This window comes from Notothenia rossii (genome assembly GCF_949606895.1).
Source record: "Notothenia rossii genome assembly, chromosome: 3".
Classification (NCBI taxonomy): Eukaryota; Metazoa; Chordata; class Actinopteri; order Perciformes; family Nototheniidae; genus Notothenia; species Notothenia rossii.
Window position 1 is genome coordinate 95,021,366 of NC_136901.1, and position 21,510 is coordinate 95,042,875.

The 21,510-nt window shown below is 43.3% G+C and overlaps 2 protein-coding genes across 4 annotated transcripts in view; both read left to right on the forward strand.

The window, feature by feature from the left end:
• Window positions 1-3,109, forward strand: part of LOC307031068 (nuclear factor NF-kappa-B p105 subunit-like) — a 13,103-nt gene extending 9,994 nt beyond the window's left edge. Inside the window, exons 9-10 of the mRNA XM_079667820.1 lie at window positions 1,205-1,331; window positions 1,580-3,109. Of these exons, the coding sequence (XP_079523946.1) occupies window positions 1,205-1,331; window positions 1,580-1,665 (213 nt within the window). The 3' untranslated portion in view covers window positions 1,666-3,109. The remainder of the gene's footprint in view (window positions 1-1,204; window positions 1,332-1,579) is intronic.
• A 498-nt stretch (window positions 3,110-3,607) lies between these two features.
• On the forward strand, window positions 3,608-20,245 carry LOC307032499 (ubiquitin-conjugating enzyme E2-17 kDa-like). Of its 3 annotated transcripts, none has more exons than XM_079670499.1 (8): window positions 3,608-3,938; window positions 10,464-10,527; window positions 10,630-10,661; window positions 10,806-10,883; window positions 15,751-15,856; window positions 17,318-17,411; window positions 18,644-18,789; window positions 19,641-20,245. In XM_079670499.1, exons 1-7 carry the CDS (start codon window positions 3,915-3,917, stop codon window positions 18,750-18,752), a joined length of 507 nt encoding a protein of 168 aa, XP_079526625.1. In that variant the 5' UTR covers window positions 3,608-3,914; the 3' UTR covers window positions 18,753-18,789; window positions 19,641-20,245. The 3 variants fall into 3 exon arrangements, with proteins under 3 accessions (XP_079526625.1, XP_079526626.1, XP_079526627.1); XM_079670500.1 differs by having other exon boundaries at window positions 3,610-3,938; window positions 18,739-18,789; XM_079670501.1 differs by lacking the exon at window positions 18,644-18,789 and having other exon boundaries at window positions 3,612-3,938.
• The last annotated feature ends 1,265 nt before the right edge of the window (window positions 20,246-21,510 follow it).

Here is a 21,510-nt window from a genome sequence, read left to right on the forward strand (position 1 = left end):
TGTGCATAATTATTTACTAATGCCAAATGAAATATTTCAGAAATTAATTTGAAACTTTATCAAATTAGGCTTCATATAATCGCTGCTTTAATTCTGTCTTTAGGACGTTGTTGTGAGTGTGGACGGAGCAGCTACAGGTTAGTTTAGCTTGATTGATCCATTCAGAAAACACGCATTTTAAAAGGTTTTTCGTCTGCCGTCTTGTCTGCAGACTTGGCAAAGCATTAATTCATGTTTTTTACTAACCGGTATCAGTATGTAGTTACTTCGGCATCATTTTGAAATGTGTATTACAATTAAATCACTGTAAAATATGTTAATTTTGTCGTAGTTGGTTTCCACCACAGTATTTACATGGAGATAAGCCCCGCCCCCTCTCCAGCGCGTCCTGTTTGAATGACAGGAGTAAAAAACAGCTGACAGCCGCGGTGAAACTCCAGCGGTTAGAGCGATGAGAATATTCGCATCGCGTCCGTTGTGAACGCAGCATAATGCAGTTCAGAAAACACTGTTCTGACGCTTTTAAAGCAACTTCGAGATGTTAACAGCATCAGGGGCACGCAGGCCATGGTGGCCGTAGGACGTAAAATTATTTGTGGGGCATAACGGCCAGACCGAGGGGCTACGACGGCCATGGCCGTCATGGCCGCCGTGAAAATCCTACCCCGGTGGTGGGTTGTCGGCAGTCTCTGCACGGGTGGTTGGTGGTTTGCTCTGTACAAGAAAGCGCTCCATTTTCCCTCTTGCGTGTTTCTCTGTTTTAATGTTGTCCTTCAGCCTTTGATGTGTCACGGTCTTATAATTCCCACCTGTGCAACTGCGTTAACAGCGAAATATGGGATTCTGTGAGGATTTCTTTTTAAATAATTGTTTTTAGGTATAGAGTTTGCCTCTGTATTATGAAATGAGTGCATACAAAGTACTGATATAGTAAATTAAAAAATAATTATTTTTGTGTAGTTGTATATTGCAATAATAACGTATGGTTGTCACAAAATCCCACGGCACACCCGGACTTGCCTCACGGCACACCGTTTGGGAACCACTGCGATAGAGGAGCGTGTTCTCTTCAGTGATTGTGATGTTTTGTTGAATGTCGGTTCCCCTCTGTAGTGATGTTCTGGAAGTAAACGAAGGAGTCCAGTGAGGATCAATAACGTTGTATCTGATTATGTGTTGTGCTCCTCTGACCTCTGACCTGCAGGTGTCAGGTGGGACTGTGCGGGATCTACTCGCTGGTCTGAGGTCAGTCGGAGAGTGCAGAGCGCTGAGCGTCCTGGAGGAGGCTCTGCGTAACCACGACGACACTCAGCTGACCAATGAGAGCGGAGGTGAGATCACACGATGAGTCAGCATTTTAGATCTTTAATAAATAACAACACAATTATTAAAACAAATATGAAATATAACAATAATGGAATTAATTGAATGAATAATAATAACAATGTGAAAGTATAATATATTCTTTCTCAAAACATATTTTTTTAAACCATTAAGTTATGAATTAAAAATAAATCCTGATTTTTCTGACGCCCCCTGAATACACCGTAGTGATCACATGACTGTGTCTCGTCCTCAGGTGAGGTTCAGGTGCAGGATGTGAAGGCAGAGGTGCAGATCGACAGCGGGGTGTGTGACAGCGGAGTGGAGCTCTCCACAGCCTGAACATCCATCCCATAATCACAAACCAACCACTCATCAGGAAGCTTTTTAACAAACTGTTTTTTAATGAAATGTGTTTTTAAACCTGTTGACAGAAACTCAAGATGTATTGATGGCACTCCAACAACCAAAGAATGTAAAATAAGAAAATATAAGGATTTGAATGACTTGAGGATATTTAGGATCATGTTCAGGGACAGACGGGGACATCAGACGGAGGGTTTAGTTTCAGGGGAAAGGTGCTATAACTAGAGAGATGATTGTAAAGACATGTGCCCCAAAGCATGGGTTCAATCTGTTTGAATAACTCTCACATGTGGTAATGTGAAGGGATGCTGGTGTGATTCCTCCTCTGCAGACAGGCTGGGGATGATCTGTTTAAAGAGTCCCTATGTCCAGTTTGAGTTCAAATGTTGCGCCCACATTTATGTTGAGATTTTAGGATTATTCCCTTTTTAGATATCACATTTCTTATCCCTTATTATAGTGACCAGGTTCCAACAAGCCACGTGGGGGAAAGAAGACGTGCAGTGCGTTGCTAAGAGCTACTTTAGATTTTAATATAATGTCTATCCAACCCTTCAAATAAATGGTGAATGGACTGTTCTTATAAATCTCTTTATCAGGTGTTCTCGACCTCTCAAAGCTTTACATTACACACACACACACACACACACACACACACACACACACACACACACACACACACACACACACACACACACACACACACACACACAGACACACACACAGACACACACACAGACACACACACACACACACACACACACACACACACACACACACACACACACACACACACACACACACGACGAACGCACTCCCTCTGTGAATCTCGTCGTCCAGCGACTACACCTTTAAGTAAACACATGTCTCTGCTGATTGATTGACATCTGAGGCAGCCAATGGGCATCGCCCTCTCTTGTTTTATAAAAAATATTGGATAAAAGCGGATAAAAGCCACGTTTCAGACGGGCGACTGTCAATCAAATGCAGGATATGGACTATTTGTGGGACACCCTATGCCTGATATGAACTGGAGTGTATCTGTCCGTATGAACAGGAGGAATCATTACAACACGGTTTCACTTATAAACATGTGGAAATTAATATGACTTTAAAACATTGAAATCTGTCTTTTAGGTGTCAAAAAAAAAGGTTTTGTTTAGTTGTTTTGGCCCATTTATTTTCTGTCTGTTTCACCACTGAACGCTTTGAAATACTTGATTTGCTAAAACATGTTTTTTCATGTCAGTGTGATCCTCTGATAAAATAAGACTATTGCAAGGCATTGTGGGAAAGGAAGTCCAGAGCTGTGAGGAGTTGTAGACTTTTCTCTATTTATATCTTCACCCAGCACTGTACAGTTCAACACAGGCTTTTCATTGGTTGTTATTTTTTAAATAAAGTTGTTTTTTTATATATACACCCTTGTTGAGTCTGTTTATTTAATCCGGATCCGTTTAATGTACTAGTATGATTATTTACAGGACTGTTTTCAAGCCTTTCACTATAAAAAGAAAGTAATTTATTTACCTATTATGCAAAATCCACTTCTTCATGTCTCTTCTATCAACATGTCGGTAGCCTTGTGTTCTGTGGAAACAAGATATTCTTAGTTGCTATAATATTAACTTTCACTTCCTTTGACAAATCCCACTTTTATTTGGAAGCTTTCTGTCAAGTTGTACCCAGGGACTCTTCTCTCTTCAATACATATTTGAAAAGCTTACAGCAGCGTATTCATGTTCTGTATAAACTGTAAAGCCCCCTGAGACAAAAGCACAATTTGTGATATTGTGCTAATTAAATAAACTTTGATTTACTTTTACTGATGTATTTGGCGCAAGAAGTACATTTCACTTCAGAGCCCGCAAGAGCATGACATAAATGTGTTACGTTACGTTCTACGCATCCATGACGCAATCACGCAGAGTTACGTTAATGCAGAAGTGGGCGTGGTTTCATCTAAACTGGGTTGGAAAAGAACCGACAGACTCGTCCCGTTATTCCAGAGTCAGTTTAAAGTGAAGGGCTGACGCGAAGCAGAGATAAAGTATCAATACCTGAGTTTACCAAGACAAACAAACGAGATTAAAACAAAGTCAGTATTGAAACCCGGTGTATGTGTTAGCACAGCTTAGCTTAGCCGGCCTACTGAAGCTAACAAGCCTAGATGCTAGTTAGTTAGCATCACCTAGCTTCACCTCCTCCTCCACGACGCAGCAACCATGGCTTTAAAACGGATCACAAAGGTAACAAACTCCCCTTGTTTCCCCCCCATGTTTAACTCAACCCACGGTTTGATGTTTATAGGTTTTATGAGGTGATGTTAGGGCTGTTAGCTCGCAGGTGGCTAGCGGTGTTAGCTCAGCAGCTGCTGCCGATGACACAACAGTTGACATTTAAAAAAAACAACAGTTGACATTTAAACCGTAAGATCTCACACTGACATGGTTTTAATTCACGTGTTGTTTAATGTTTAAACTAACCCTTAAATGGGTAATCACATTTTGGGGAATTAATTGATATTTTCCACATGTTTACGCCTATTGCAGTGTTTTTTCAGGATCAGAACTGGGTTTATTACCAAGTAGCATGACATGTGCTATGGTTTCTGACATTTAATTTCACTTGTCTAAGGTTTACATTAAGCCTGAAAATGGGGAATCTCATGTAAACATTTAGGGAAATTAATTTATATGTTTGACATTTCAGAATCAAGTTTATTGCCTAAAACTAAAACACTTGGGACAATGCATATAATATGACAGCGGTGCATTTATTTTAAAGTGGAGGGCTGTGCAGACATTACATGACATGTTACTTGTTAGACGCTTTTATCCAAAGCGACTAACATACTCAGTACTGTGGACAATCCCCACAGGAGCACTTTGGGGTGAAGTGTCTCAGGGACACAACGACATGCTGACTGCAGTGGGGTTTGAACCTGTGCTCCCCTAATCCCAACGCACTATCCCACTGCGCCACACGCCTCCAGACCATAGACATGTGTATTTATATATATTTAATTTGTATCCCATTACACTGTTATTACAGAAGTTATGTAGGTTTACATTTGCTGCAGTTTGTCTGACATATTTTATTTCCCTTTTTAAATGAACCCTTAACTGGGCAATCTCCTTTAAACATGTTGGGAGATTAATTGATATTTTCTACATTTCAGAATCAAGTTTATTGCATAAAACTAAAGGACCACATTTGCAAATAATGTAAAAAAGAAAATGAGTAGAAAAATAAAAACATCTCAAAATAGACAAAAGAAAATGGACATTTAAAGTTAAATATATACATAATGAGGGAGGAAGACATCAGAAGGCTGTTAGATATATTTAATGTAATCGTTTATTTGGCAGGGACAATGCACATTCATGAACACCCAAAACAAAGAATGCTTCAAGTGTAATAAATATGCTGGATTTTTAGCTTTGAGCTACTTTCCATCCGTAGTCCCTCACATACAACATTTAAAGGTCCCATGTCATGGCCATTTCTACTGATCATATTTCCATTGTTGAGGTCTACTAGAATATATTTACATTGTTCAATGTTCCAAACTCACATTGGTTTCTCATACAGCATCTCTGTATAGTATGCAGAGTTCCAGTTAGCCGGTAATTACTAGTGATGGGAATTATGGCTCTTTGAAGGGAGCCAGATCTTATGGCTCCGTTACTTTCAAAGAGCCGTTCAAAAGAGCCATTTTTTTTTTTAAAGGGGGCGCGGTTACTAGGTTTATCTGCAAAATAATCACCAGGATAATGATTGACTGTATGGCCAGACCTAATGTCAATAATCTGCATTATAAACATGACACCAGAGCCGCTTTCACACCGCGTACTTTGCAGTACTTAGTGCCCCGGCACTTATTACCCCAGGGCACTAAGTACCAATCGCGTTTTCGTACTTTTCCCTAAGGGAAGATTACGTAAATGAGCCGCTGACGTCACTTCGTCTTCTTCTGCTTTGGGTTTACTGGCAGGCTGCAAACAACTTCACGGCGTATACTGCCGTCCGAAGTCCCCGGCCGGAAGTCCCCGGAGTTGGGGACTGGCTTCAGTAGAAGCTGCTGGGACTCCCAGTAGGTTCTACTGAAGCCTTCCGAGTAAAGAACGCCGACACCTCCTCATCTCCACTGCTCCCATGTTTTCTTTTGTGTTGCCATAAGTTATTCTCTCTCCGTTGGTGCGCGGGGCTAATGCTAATGCTAATAATGCTAATGCCACAAATACAATGGCGGCTTCACAAAACTTTTCAGAGTTTTGCGGGGCGTGGTTTGCAATTCGCCCAGCCAATCAGAACTGGGGTACTTTTTCCCCCCAGGATAGTACCACCTCTCTAGCAGGCACTAAAAATGGGGGAAAGAGTTCGCGGCACTAAGTACTCTTTTTGGTGTGAACGCAACATAAGGGGTACTAACGGAACTAAAGAGGACAAGTACTCCGGTGTGAACGCGGCTAAGGTGGCGCCATATCCATGTCATTTGTCTACTTTGAATTGACCCTCTGTATGCGTTAAGTAAATAAAGTTGCCTTGCCTTGAATGAAATTCAAGCAACTCTTAATATTATATTCTGTGTTTTTAAGTGGCGATGGAGATTATTTGTTGACCCTGCTTTAAAGGATATTTTTTCCTTTACAAATGGTTCGCTTTATCACTGCCTGGGTTTTGGTTGAAATGCATCCAAATGCTGCTGCGTTTTCGCGTTTGGCTCATTTTCCATCCGAAGAACACGTCGTCTATCTGTCGTGTACCACTTGTTATGACTTCTCTCTCTCACGCGTATTCCCTTAAGACCCACCCCATCTCACTCCTCGAGCTGAAACCTACCAATCAGAGTAGGGGCGGGTCTTCACAGAATACGTTTGGGGAACAAAATCAAGCTTTTTAAAAGGCGAGTGGATTTTGGCAGTGAGTGCGGACTAACGATTGAACGATAACAAGAACGGCTCTCACCAAGTAGGACTCGGTTCCCCTCGTTCGTACCAAAGAGTCGTTCAAAAGACTCGGCTCGTTCGCGACCGACACATCACGAGTAATTACCGGACTATGAACGGTAAAATATGCTGAAGACCGGCAAATCTAAATCTCTCCGGTCAAAAATAATTTCCGCTTAGCACAATACCGCTTCAGTTGCGCCACTTATGTGACAGACAAAAATAGTCAATTCTAATGTCCAACACTTAATGTGGAGAAAGGGATGGGTTGATTGTGCGTTGATCTGTTGCTAATGCCTCGGGGTTCCGGTGGGCATGTAAACAAATGCATAATGCTGCGCTATACTTTGTGGCCTCACCCGGTTGCATAGCGACACTTATTGTTTAGGTCACGATGTCTTTTAATAAGCAGGTAGTCATATCATTAGCTAGAACTAGCTGGATCTGATCGATATGGACATAAACGCGAGTGAAGTCTAATCTGATGAGAGAGAGAGATCAGCTGCTGCTGACGAGTCGATACGCAGCTCTGCATGATCACATGCAGCGGCGAGCGGAGCAAAACACACACTTCAGGTTAGAACATCACACGTAGCTATTTTAATTACCTCTCAAACTACCGTAACTAGTTATAGATATGTTTAGTTTTACTGTCGGGTCACTCATTACTGGATCCGCGAGCTGCATGATACTGACGGGCTGTCAGGAGAGGGAGAGAGCGCTCCGTTTATTATTCCCGTGTTATTGTAAATTACTGTTCACTTTTGAATAATGTAGTTAATCTACTATTATTAGTTTGTTTCATATCGAATCATATAAATTAGCTTTAAAGCTCAATAAATAACAAAGAAGACCTTTGACCGGCACTTTTCTAATTTTGTCCGTAAGATTTCAACTTTAACGGACATGTTGACCGGCGAAAAAATATTCTAATGGGAACTCTGATAGTATGTGTATTCACTCTCTGTCCTACACGGCTTGTTGGAGCTCCTGCCCCCCTCCCCTCCCTGTGAGCCCACTGTGCTCTGATTGGTCAGCTCGCCCACTCTGTTCTGATGAGTCCACCACCGTTACAGCGGAACATCAGTGATTATGTTTTACAATGGCGTTTGTTGGCAACCAGGAAATGACACCAGTAAGTTTTGAATCCTGAAAATCCAGGAAATCTTCGCTTTGCTTCCCCACAATGCAGTTCGGCGAAAAGCGAGGCAAAGTGACGTCGCCCCCATTCAAAGTCAATGGGCAGAGAAGGGTTGGAAGATTTTTTTAAAGCTGCTGTGTGGACGTACCGTAACAGCGTGCTGCTCAGCTGCTTCAGTCTCCGTCTGAATTCCTCGACATGTACTCTCCTCCCTGAACTGAAATCTGAAAGATGAGCCGAGTGTGTCGCATACCACCGAGACGTGAAATACCCCCCCCCCCCCCCCCCCAAAAAAAAAACACCAATACATCTTGACCCAACCCCCCCCGACTCACTGCAGTATGAATAGATCCTCTGCTGCTAACGCATCAATAACCTGTTTGTTTTAAAGCTGCTGTCCTTTCAAAATAAAACTCTGCAGAGAAGTCTTTATAATCAGTCACATGGTCGATGTAATGTCAAAAACAGCTGCGTCTGTCTGTCTGTCTGTCTCTCTGCCTGTCTGTCTGCCTGTCTGTCTCTCTGTCTCTCTGTCTGTCTGTCTGTCTCTCTCTATCTCTCTATCTGTCTGCCTGCCTGTCTGTCTCTCTCTCTCTGTCTGTGTCTCTGTCTGTCTCTCTGTCTCTCTCTGTCTGTCTGTCTGTCTGTCTGTCTGTCTGCCTGTCTCTCTCTCTCTCTGTCTCTCTGTCTGTCTCTCTGTCTGCCTCTCTGTCTGCCTGTCTGTCTCTCTGTCTGCCTGTCTGTCTCTCTCTGTCTGTGTCTTTCTGTCTCTCTCTGTCTGTCTGTCTGTCTGTCTTTCTGTCTGTCTGTCTGTCTGTCTCTGTCTGTCTGTCTGTCTCTCTGTCTTTCTGTCTGTCTCTGTCTGTCTGTCTGTCTCTGTCTGTCTTTCTGTCTATCTCTGTCTGTCTGTCTGTCTCTGTCTGTCTCTCTCTCTGTCTGTCTGTTATCGCCCTCTGGTTCTTTTTTTAGATTTCCCCCCAAAAACTCTAGATTGTATTTCTGTAAATACAATTTTAGACAATAGTCAAAATTAGCAGCATCTAACAGTCTCAGTCCTAATCTGTAAAACTGCAGATTATTTGATAGAATAATCATTCCGTATAAAGTTTCAAACGATAGTCATATATGTCCGAGGTGACTCCTTTTTAAATGTGTGGTTTCTTTGATCCAATATTCAGTTTACTGTGATTTAAAAATAGTGCTGCACCCTACTATTAATTTCTTTAGAGATGAATCTGCAGAAGGTGGGGAAGGTAGTTCACTTCAGAAACACTTGTTGTTATATTCCATGGAATGCTCTTAACATCCAGATAGCAATGAATACATTAAATGCTTTGACAACAAATCCATAAACAAATATCATCTGTGGCCCGGCTAAAGTAACTGGATGGCCTACCTGCCTGTCAGCCTTCCATCTGTGCACAAACTGATCTCGTGCCCTCATTGGTCATGTGCGCGTCCGTGTGTGTTGGAGGAGGGGCTCTGTGAGGAAGTGGCAGATTTGTTTCGGCTAGCGCACTCGAGCTGGTTTCTCCAAAAATGAACTACCTTTTTAAGTGTTTTATTCTTTCTTAGCTCTTTAGTTTAGAAGAGCTGCGTCTGTCCTTTCCAAATAAGTCTTTGTAGTAAAGTGATGCTGCTGAAATGATTTGGTAAATGAACTTTAATAGTTTGTTGAGCTGCAACTAAGCGCTGAACATATCTTCTACTAGTAACATAGTAAACATTTTAAATGTGTTTTTCAATAGCCAGTTATCTGTGGTTTTAAACAAAGCTTGCTCATGTTTCTGGTTATGAGGGACTCTTCTGTGTTTCTGTGAGATCAGCTGTTATGGATGTGTTCAAACAGGAAGTGGTGAAAGAGAACAGGAAGCAGCCGACTCACAAAGAGCTGACTGTTGTTTCAGGGCTGATGTGGTTTGAGCCAATAGAACTGCTCAAGAACTACTGAGAACTACTGAGAACTACTAAGAACTACTAAGAACTACTAAGAACTACTGAGAACTACTGAGAACGACAAAGAACTACTGAGAACTACTGAGAACTACTGAGAACTACTGAGAACGACAAAGAACTACTGAGAACTACTGAGAACTACTGAGAACTACTGAGAACTACTAAATAACTACTGAGAACTACTGAAGAACTACTAAGAACTACGAAAAAGAACTACTGAGAACTACTAAAAACTACTAAAGAACTACAAAATAACTACAGAGAACTACTTAGAACTACTAAGAACTACGAAATAACTACGGAGAACTACTAAAGAACTACGGAGAACTACTAAAGAACTACTGAGAACGACAAAGAACTACTGAGAACTACTGAGAACTACTAAATAACTACTGAGAACTACTGAGAACTACTGAAGAACTACTAAGAACTACGAAAAAGAACTACTGAGAACTACTAAAAACTACTAAAGAACTACAAAATAACTACAGAGAACTACTTAGAACTACTAAGAACTACGAAATAACTACGGAGAACTACTAAAGAACTACAGAGAAATACTAAAGAACTACAGAGAACTACAAAAGAACTATTAAGGCTTTATTTTGAATTTGTGATAAAGGTCTTCGTTCAGACTTTTACATACGTGTTATGAAACTTTAATGTTGATACTAATACAACATTTCTCCTCTTCCTCTTCCTCTTCCCCCTCCCCCTCCTCTCAGGAGTTAACTGATCTGTCCAGAGACCCTCCGGCTCAGTGCTCTGCGGGACCCGTCGGTGAAGACAGTGAGTGATCATTTTACTTAAACAAACAAAACAACAAAGTCTGTTTGTGTACAGCCGACACTCAGTCAACAACATGTATTAATCCTCTCTTTCTGTTTCCAGTGTTTCATTGGCAAGCTACGATTATGGGTCCTGTAAGTATACAACTTTATTATATAATATATAAACGGGATTACTGGATTGATAACGACACAACCCGGTTTAAGGAGTAACTTCTCTCTCTTTAGGTGATTTATAAATGTGTAAATATATAAATGTATTATTTCTCTCTGTTTCAGCCCGACAGTCCCTATCAGGGCGGAGTATTTTTCCTGACTATTCATTTCCCCACAGATTATCCCTTCAAACCCCCCAAGGTCAGTGAGCAGCCGCCGCTTCACATTTCTATTCTCATACATTTGAGGGGCTTTTTCCACTTTATATCTAATGCTGCGTTCAGATCGGACGCGATGCGATGTTTGGGGGCGGCGCGATTACATGGAAAGTCAAAGCAGAGACGCGGACAGACGCTAATTCGCTCCGAAGGCGCGTATGAAGCGGTTGATTGTTTCGTTGATTAAATTGTTTCAACTCGAGCGTCAAATTCACGTGACGAGATGTCGCGGTAGCCAATCAGCGGTGAGGATCTCAGCCAGCCGTCACTGACGTTGAATCAGAAAACAGCTGACAGCCGCGTTGAAACTCGAGCGTTTAGAGCAGGGGTGGGGAACCTCCGGCCCCCGGGCCGTATACGGGCCCTGAGACCATTTGGTTCGGCCCTTGAGGTAATTTATAAACACCGCAAAAAAGAAAGAAATTAAAGAAATCTAGACCGCAAAAGGATTAAACAAGCAAGTGCCTGTTTTTCCTGGCCAAGGTCAGGGTCCTTGAACACAACACGAGCCTAACGTGTCATCACGTGGTATATGTCTCGTCTGAAAGGGGTGTATTTCTGACGGAGAGCACCGGAGCGCCGCTCCGACACTTCAAAAATGTCAGTATCCATAAGGAGCTGTACACATGCCGCAGCTTCTGCGTGGCTGTGTCTTTAGTTGAAAGCCCAGTGGGCGATCTGTTCATCTGTCATACTGATCATACAGTCAATAACTTTGTTGTTATTAGCATGTGGTTAGCTAGCTATGCTAACGAATATAAGAAGCTTTTTCTACAACCAGTGAGGTAAAGGCACATCTTTATATGATCATTATAGTTATAGAAAAATAAGAGAATAAAGTAAACGGGTATAACATACTATATGACACTAAAAACAAAGTTGTTATTAATAAACAAGAATACAGTTTGAAAGGGGAGTGATTTGTAAAATCTCCATAAAGAAAAATAAATCTGCTTCCAGTTCTGTTTCATATGGGTGTTGAGAGATGTATCCATAGATCTCATAATGTTGCTCTCAAAGTGCAGCAGATTGATGCTTTCAACTTCAACATTTAAAAAAAGAATCTTCCCTGGGGAGCATGCCCCCGGACCCCCCTAGAGGAGGTCAGGTCTCCCCCCACTTAAAACATGTTCACATGGATAGGAAACTAAATTGCACACATGTTGTGTCCGTATCTTTCTGTTTTGGTGGTCATGTGATGGAGCATTACTAACCTGACTCAGATGCTTTGTTTCACCGAACCATCTAGGAGAGCTCCATTGGAAGCCATTTGGAAAGGGCAGGCACTTTCAAAGATACTTGGATCAATCTGTCTATCACCTTCTATTATGGGCCACTTCTGATTGGTTAACAATGGCTGGTACATGTGGAGCACAGCACTTCTGATCGGTGTGGATGACTGACACACAAGTAATCGCATCATTTTGAATCGCGATTTCGATTTAAAATCGATTAATCGTTCAGCCCTAGTCCAGAGTGGGGAATGGTAGCAGGTATGCGCCGTGATATGCCTTAAAGCAATTCCAGCCGGTGAGATAGGCTGACAAGGTGCTCGGGGCAAGGCTGTTGAGGATGGCCTCCCGTGAAGCGTGTGAGAGTAGTTCCAGTTGTGGGTTTAGTTGAATGTGGTGGGACTGGTATGGGATGGAGATCCGCCTCGGGGGCCAAGTTTCTGAATTTCTGAAAACGAGACAAAGAGTCAGCGATGCCGTTCTCATGACCTGGGATGTGTGCTGCTTTGAGGATGAACTGGTGTTGGGCAGAGATTAAGGTGAGTCTACGGAGGAACTGCATGATGGCTAGGGAGCGAGATCGGCCTTTGTTAAGGATCTCTATCGGTGTGGATGAGTATGTCTTTCCGAGAACATTCGTGCCCCCAAAGAATGGCAGCTATGATGATGGCATATAGTTTGTGAAGTGAGGATGAAGGAGAAAGCGTCTGTGAATTCAGAGCTGTGATCTCTGGGGTCAGGTGGATGAGAACCATCTCCCTGCATAGTAGCCGCCGAAGCCTATGGAGGGGGCTGCGTCAGTGAAGAGTTGGATATCCTCGGGTTTGGTAATGGAGTCATCATAAAAGAAAGAGATGCCGTTCCACAAGGACAAGAAATCCTGCCAACGGTGCATTTCCATTTTGCATGCGTTGTCGAGAACTACTCGATCATGGATGGAGGGAACTGACGCCGCTCTGTTCAGCAGGTTGGACAAGAAGGGTTTTGCTTGAGGTATTATGCGGATGGCGTAATTTAGGTGGCCGAGGAGGGCTAACAGCTGCCGTGTCGTGCATCTGTCTGCCTCTAAGTAGTTTGACAAGAGGAGAGTGATGCGCTGTACTTTCTCTGAGGGTAGAGAAGCCTGGAAAGACATTGAGTCCAGGGTGATGCCTTGAAACTCAATGGAGGTTTTAGGCCCTGAGGTTTTCTCTTCAGACAGACTGATGCCAAGGTCTGAAAAATGTTTGTATGAGTGTGCTCAGCCCGTGGCAGGGGGGTGAGGATGGTGGAGTGACAGTGAGAAAGTCCTTGAGAAGATGGAGCACATAAGGGAGTCTGGTTGTTTGCCAAGATCCAGCACAGAGCTGCTGAAAGGGAATCAAAGATTTTGGGACTGCTTCTGCTGCCGAATGTGAGGCTCCCTTCCAGTACACTCAGAAGAAACGCCAGAAGTCTGGGTGAATAGGCAAGATCTTGAATGCACTGGTGATGTGAGAGCATGGCTCTCTAAGGCAGACAGGTAGGCCATGCTACCTGTTTCTAAAGTAAACGGGTATGAAATACTAGATGACAGTAAAAAAAAAGTTGTTATTAATAAACAAGAATACAGTTTGAAAGGAGAGTGATTTGTAAAATCTCCATAAAGAAAAGTAAATCAGTTTACAGTTCTGTTTCATATGGATGTTGAGATGTCTCCATAGATCTCCTAATGTTGCTCTCTAAGTGCACCAGATTGATGCTTTTAACTTCATGCATGGTGAGATCTCTGGATTAAGGGATTTATGTTTCTTTGCACAGCATGAAAGAAAGGCCAAATGAATGGGCTGTGATTTTAGTATTTTTAAGCAGAGGTCAATCATTTGTACGGCCCTCGGAGGATGTTGAAAAAATGTAAATGGTCCTTGAGAGGAAAAAGGTTCCCCACCCCTGCCTTAGAGCCATGCGATAGGAGCGATTAGAGCGAAGCGAATATTCGCATCGCGTCCGGTGTGAACGCAGCAGAAGAATATTTAAGTGGGTTTCCTAGTAAATTTCTTTTTTTTGTCGTAAATCCACCACTTTTATTACAGAAAGTATTTTTCTTGTCAAAAAGCCAAACACTTGATACGTGCATTTAGCAAAGAGCATCTGAGTATTGTTGTGTTTTCAAAATGGTACAAAGATTTTCCTAAAGCCTCTATAGAGTCGGGTTGTTTTGAAACAATCCAAAATCAACAGCATCCGCAGGACTTCAGTAAATAATAATGTAGTTTATAGAAACTAAACTCTGTGTTTGAAGGGACGAGCAAAGGGGTGGCAAACATAACCATTTAATTAAACACATATTCAAAATAACACGTTGAAAAGGCTAAATTCATTTATCAACAGTTTCCTCCTCAGATACTTTATCAGTGATGCAAACACAGGTATGGTGAAAAAAGAGAGAACTATCCGAAGCAAAAAGAAACAGCGTGATATACCATCTGACAAAGGCCTGTGCTATAATGCTTCAATTAACTGGCTATTATTTATAATATACTCAGATCAATAGGAGACAGATATTTTTTTAAATATTGAAGTTAAAAGCATCAATCTGGTGCACTTTGAGAACAACATGAGGAGATCTATGGGTAGGCCCTACATCTTTCAACACCCATTTGAAAACAGAACTGTAAGCAGATTTTTCTTTTGGGATATTTTACAAATCACTCCCCTTTTAAACTCTATTCTTGTTATTTTTAACAACTTTTTTGTTACTGTCATATAGTATTTTATACCTGTTTTTCATTTAGTCTCTAATATCTCATTAATAATTATAATGATCATATCAAGGTGTGCCTTAACCTCACTGAGCTGAGGTTATTTGAGCCTCTCAGGAGAGAGCTCTCTTCCACCTGGTTGTAGAAAAGCTCTTTAAATTCGTTAGCATAGCTAGCTAAACAGATGCTAATAATAACAGATCGCCACTGTGCTTACAACTAAAGACACAGCCACGCAAACACTGCGGCATGTGTACGGCTCCTTATGGGTACTGCAATATTTGAAGAGCTGGAGCGGCGTTCCGGTGCCCTCCGTAAGCACTCAAGTCTAGTCTACACTCCTTTCAGACGAGACATAACCACGTCGAAGACACGTTACGCTCGTGTTGTGTTCATGGAACCTGTCCTTGGCCAGGAAAAACAGGCACTCGCTTGTTTAATTATTTTGCGATCTAGATTTCTTCTTCTTTTTTGAAGTGAGAAGTTGTCCGTCAGTCGGACGGACTAACGGACGGACTAACGGACGAACTGACGGACCCCCACCCCCCCCCAAAACGAAAACTCTTCGGTTCTCCACGAATTACACAAGTCACCCAAAGCAGCGTTAAAAAAGCGGGAGGCGCCGAAAAGCGACTAATTTGCATCACTGCTTTATATTACCTTCACAGTCTACTTGTATATTTTCTACTTTTTAATGCTCTTTTATTTCTATTTCTACTCATTGAATTTCTACTTATGTGCCATGTCTTTTTATGCTGCTGCAACCCAAACTGTCCCCAGTCAGGGATCAATAAAGTGCCTCTTATATCTTATGTTATTGAGGCGGTAACAGCTGTTCTATAAGAGGCTTCTCTCTGAGCTCTGACTTATTGCTTTGTGTTTCTCCTCTCTCCTTCAGGTCGCCTTCACAACAAGAATTTATCACCCAAATATTAACAGTAACGGCAGCATCTGCCTGGATATATTGAGATCACAGTGGTCTCCTGCATTAACTATCTCTAAAGGTGAGTTTCAGTCGCGCTGTGAAGACTCATTTAGATTCAGAGCCAGCACTCAGGCCTCACCAAACAGAGACACATAACGTGCTGACTTCTTCTCTTGCTTTAAACTTCACTCATTTCCCCAGATGTTGCTTTGACTTGAATTCTTACACTTTAAATTCCTCATAGCTGACCAGGGTGTTTCTAGAGAGATATAGTAAGAGTACTGAGGCGCTGATCTTGTTTATAAGATATATAAATAACAACATGACCCCGTAAACAAGATGTCTCCTGACGTAAACAACAACATGACCCCGTATACAAGATGTCTCCTAACGTAAACAACAACATGACCCCGTAAACAAGATGTCTCCTGACGTAAACAACAACATGACCCCGTATACAAGATGTCTCCTGACGTAAACAACAACATGACCCCGTAAACAAGATGTCTCCTGACGTAAATAACAACATGACCCCGTATACAAGATGTCTCCTGACGTAAACAACAACATGACCCCGTAAACAAGATGTCTCCTGACGTAAACAACAACATGACCCCGTAAACAAGATGTCTCCTGACGTAAACAACAACATGACCCCGTGTACAAAATGTCTCCTGACGTAAACAACAACATGACCCCGTATACAAGATATCTCCTGACGTAAACAACGGCCTGACCTAAACAAGATGTCTCCTGACGTAAACAACGGCCTGACGTAAACAAGATGTCTCCTGACCTAAACAAGATGTCTCCTGACGTAAACAACGGCCTGACCTAAACAAGATGTCTCCTGACGTAAACAACAACATGACCCCGTATACAAGATGTCTCCTGACGTAAACAAGATGTCTCCTGACGTAAACAACAACATGACCCCGTATACAAGATGTCTCCTGACCTAAACAAGATGTCTCCTGACGTAAACAACGGCCTGACCTAAACAAGATGTCTCCTGACGTAAACAACAACATGACCCCGTAAACAAGATGTCTCCTGACGTAAATAACAACATGACCCCGTATACAAGATGTCTCCTGACGTAAATAACAACATGACCCCGTAAACAAGATGTCTCCTGACGTAAACAACAACATGACCCCGTAAACAAGATGTCTCCTGACGTAAACAACAACATGACCCCGTGTACAAAATGTCTCCTGACGTAAACAACAACATGACCCCGTATACAAGATATCTCCTGACGTAAACAACGGCCTGACCTAAACAAGATGTCTCCTGACGTAAACAACGACCTGACGTAAACAAGATGTCTCCTGACCTAAACAAGATGTCTCCTGACGTAAACAACGGCCTGACCTAAACAAGATGTCTCCTGACGTAAACAACGGCCTGACGTAAACAAGATGTCTGACGTAAACAACAACAGGACCCCGTAAACAAGATGTCTCCTGACGTAAACAACAACATGCAGTTGTGACAAATATCTAACTTATTGATGATCATGTGTTTCTCTCCGCAGTCCTTTTGTCCATTTGTTCTCTGTTATGTGACCCGAACCCCGACGACCCGCTAGTGCCAGAGATCGCCCGCATCTACAAAACAGACCCCGTAAAGTGAGTTCATTCTTATAATAACAACTAACAGTGTTAACGTCTACACACAGACCCCGTAAAGTGAGTTCATTCTTATAATAACAACTAACAGTGTTAACATCTACACACAGACCCCGTAAAGTGAGTTCATTCTTATAATACAAACTAACAGTGTTAACGTCTACACACAGACCCCGTAAAGTGAGTTCATTCTTATAATAACAACTAACAGTGTTAACGTCTACACACAGACCCCGTAAAGAGAGTTCATTATTATAATAAATAATACAAACTAACAGTGTTAACATCTACACACAGACCCCGTAAAGAGAGTTCATTCTTATAATAACAACTAACAGTGTTAACGTCTACACACAGACCCCGTAAAGAGAGTTCATTCTTATAATAAATAATACAAACTAACAGTGTTAACATCTACACACAGACCCCGTAAAGAGAGTTCATTCTTATAATAACAACTAACAGTGTTAACATCTACACACAGACCCCGTAAAGTGAGTTCATTCTTATAATAACAACTAACAGTGTTAACATCTACACACAGACCCCGTAAAGTGAGTTCATTCTTATAATAACAACTAACAGTGTTAACATCTACACACAGACCCCGTAAAGTGAGTTCATTCTTATAATAACAACTAACAGTGTTAACATCTACACACAGACCCCGTAAAGTGAGTTCATTCTTATAATAACAACTAACAGTGTTAACATCTACACACAGACCCCGTAAAGTGAGTTCATTCTTATAATAACAACTAACAGTGTTAACATCTACACACAGACCCCGTAAAGTGAGTTCATTCTTATAATAACAACTAACAGTGTTAACATCTACACACAGACCCCGTAAAGTGAGTTAATTCTTATAATAAATAATACAAACTAACAGTGTTAACATCTACACACAGACCCCGTAAAGAGAGTTCATTCTTATAATAAATAATACAAACTAACAGTGTTAACATCTACACACAGACCCCGTAAAGTGAGTTCATTCTTATAATAACAACTAACAGTGTTAACATCTACACACAGACCCCGTAAAGAGAGTTCATTCTTATAATAACAACTAACAGTGTTAACATCTACACACAGACCCCGTAAAGAGAGTTCATTCTTATAATAAATAATACAAACTAACAGTGTTAACGTCTACACACAGACCCCGTAAAGTGAGTTCATTCTTATAATAAATAATACAAACTAACAGTGTTAACGTCTACACACAGACGCCCTTACTTTGGACTCCAAACCCAGATCCTCCCTAAAGTAGCAACGCATCAAACGCAGAGTCCTTTGTTTGTAACGCGAGTGTCTGTCTCAGGTATAACAGACTAGCCAGGGAGTGGACAGACAAGTATGCCATGCTGTGAGGGTAAGCGCTGGAAAGTCCCACGCTGGATTTGTGGACTTGAAGCACGTTTTGATGCATGGCTCCGGAAACAGAGTCCGAGCGGCTCATCTCTCATGTTTCAGACGCTTCTCACCTGCAGGTTCCCAGAGCCTCTCAGAGACAAAGAACCAAGTCAGGGCTTTGAAACACAACATCAGAAGTTTAAGAGGATGTTTGAGAGTCAGGTTGAAGCATGGAGCTGTCCTTAGTCAGTGTGTTACCTAAAGAAGATGACAGCTTATAGAAATAGATGTATTTGAGACACCACAAAGGTTGTTTCAGTCAGACAGCTCACCTGCTCCTTAATATGTTTATTAGAAGCAGCATCTAGTTTGAGTCTGGCGTCTAGGCTCGGGCCTCATCACTCCACAGATTTACAAAGAACATTGAGTGATGATTAGATAACTATCCCCCGAGCCTACAGGTGGAGCTGGGGTGGTGGGGGGGCAGGCGAGCAGCAGCAACATGAAACACAGCAGCATAGCGAGGCAGAGGCAGGAAGACCTGGCAGCTCAAATAGAGCGGCATGTTTAGGAGAATGTGATTGGTTGGTTGTGAGAGGGACGAGGCGCGTCACCTGTTAATGTATCATTGGTGCTCGAGTTGACTTCCTGAACGAGCTCGCAGGCTCCGCCCCATTTAGTTTTTACGTTGTTTCATTTCTTCTGGCAGCTTCTGAGGTTGAACTTGGCTGCAGTTTGTAGCATTTTGAATAGAAAATGGAGACGAACAGAAAATAGATGGGACAGAGTGTGTGTTGTGTTTGCAGGCATGGCATCGTCCCTGATCTGCCCGCTAACAGCTGATCTCACCTGAACATTTCTCCCCTGCAGGTACAACAAGACGGCTCAGGACTGGACTCAGAAATACGCCATGTGACCCTCCTCCTCCTCCTCCTCCTCCTCCTCCTCCTCCTCCTCTCACTGCTGGAATACACTTTGGGGGTTTTCTCATGCGGCCACGCCCCCTCCCTCTCATCAGCCAATAACAGCAATTTGTTCATTATCTCCCCTTTTTTTTTTTAAACCCTAAAATTGCTTTTAAAATGTCAGATGTTATTGTTTTGTTTTCCCTCTGCTTTTCAAAATAAAGTAAATAAATAAAGCAGGTGAAGGGGTGAGTACTCTGAGCTGTGAACGTGCCAACTGCAAGAATCAAAGCTCCCAGAGCAGCGCGGACTGAAGAGAGAACGACTAACAGATCAATCATGTAATGCATGTCAGTGATTGGTTCATGTGCTGCTGAGATAAAGAGAAACCACAGCTTTGTTTGGTTTGATTCTGTTTTTGTTGAGTTGTTTTTAGACGAGAGAGCCGTTAGTTCATCCCACACTGCTCTCCTCTTTTTGCACTGAAGATGAAACTCGAGGCTCTCAGCGGCTGACGGATCAGCTCAGAGCTCTGTCGTGGAGTTTCTCAATAAAGTGGAACAAATTGAAGATTTTCTCTCGTGTGCTGCTTTTCTTTTCTTTAGCCTTCGTGTTAAAGGATGTGTCTTTTGATTGGGTCACCCTCATCCCCCCCCACCCTCATCCACCCCCACCCTCATCACCGCCACCCTCATCCACCCTCATCCACCCCCACCCTCATCCACCTCCACCCTCATCACCCCACCCTCATCCACCCTCATCCACCCTCATCCCCCCCCACCCTCATCCACCCTCATCCACCCCCACCCTCATCCACCTCCACCCTCATCACCCCCACCCTCATCCACCCCCACCCTCATCACCCCCACCCTCATCCCCCCCCACCCTCATCCAGCCCACCCTCATCCACCCCCACCCTCATCCAGCCCACCCTCATCACCCCCACCCTCATCCAGCTCCACCCTCATCCAGCCCACCCTCATTACCCCCACCCTCATTACCCCCACCCTCATCCAGCCCACCCTCATCCAGCCCACCCTCATCCACCTCCACCCTCATCCAGCTCCACCCTCATCACCCCCACCCTCATCCAGCTCCACCCTCATCCAGCTCCACCCTCATCCAGCCCACCCTCATTACCCCCACCCTCATTACCCCCACCCTCATCACCCCCACCCTCATCCAGCTCCACCCTCATCCAGCCCACCCTCATTACCCCCACCCTCATTACCCCCACCCTCATCCAGCCCACCCTCATCCAGCCCACCCTCATCCACCTTCACCCTCATCCAGCCCCACCCTCATCCAACCCCCACCCTCATCCAGCCCACCCTCATCCACCTCCACCATCATCCAGCTCCACCCTCATCCACCCCCACCCTCATCCACCCCCACCCTCATCCACCCCCACCCTCATCACCCCACCCTCATCCAGCCCACCCTCATCCACCTCCACCCTCATCCACCCCCACCCTCATCCACCCCCACCCTCATCACCCCCACCCTCATCCAGCCCATCCTCATCCACCTTCACCCTCATCACCTCCACCCTCATCACCCCACCCTCATCACCCCACCCTCATCCACCTCACCCTCATCCAGCCCACCCTCATCCAGCCCACCCTCATCCACCCCACCCTCATCACCCCCACCCTCATCCAGCCCACCCTCATCACCTCCACCCTCATCACCCCACCCTCATCACCCCACCCTCATCCACCTCACCCTCATCCAGCCCACCCTCATCCACCCCCACCCTCATCCACCTTCACCCTCATCACCCCCACCCTCATCCACCTTCACCCTCATCACCCCACCCTCATCGACCCCACCCT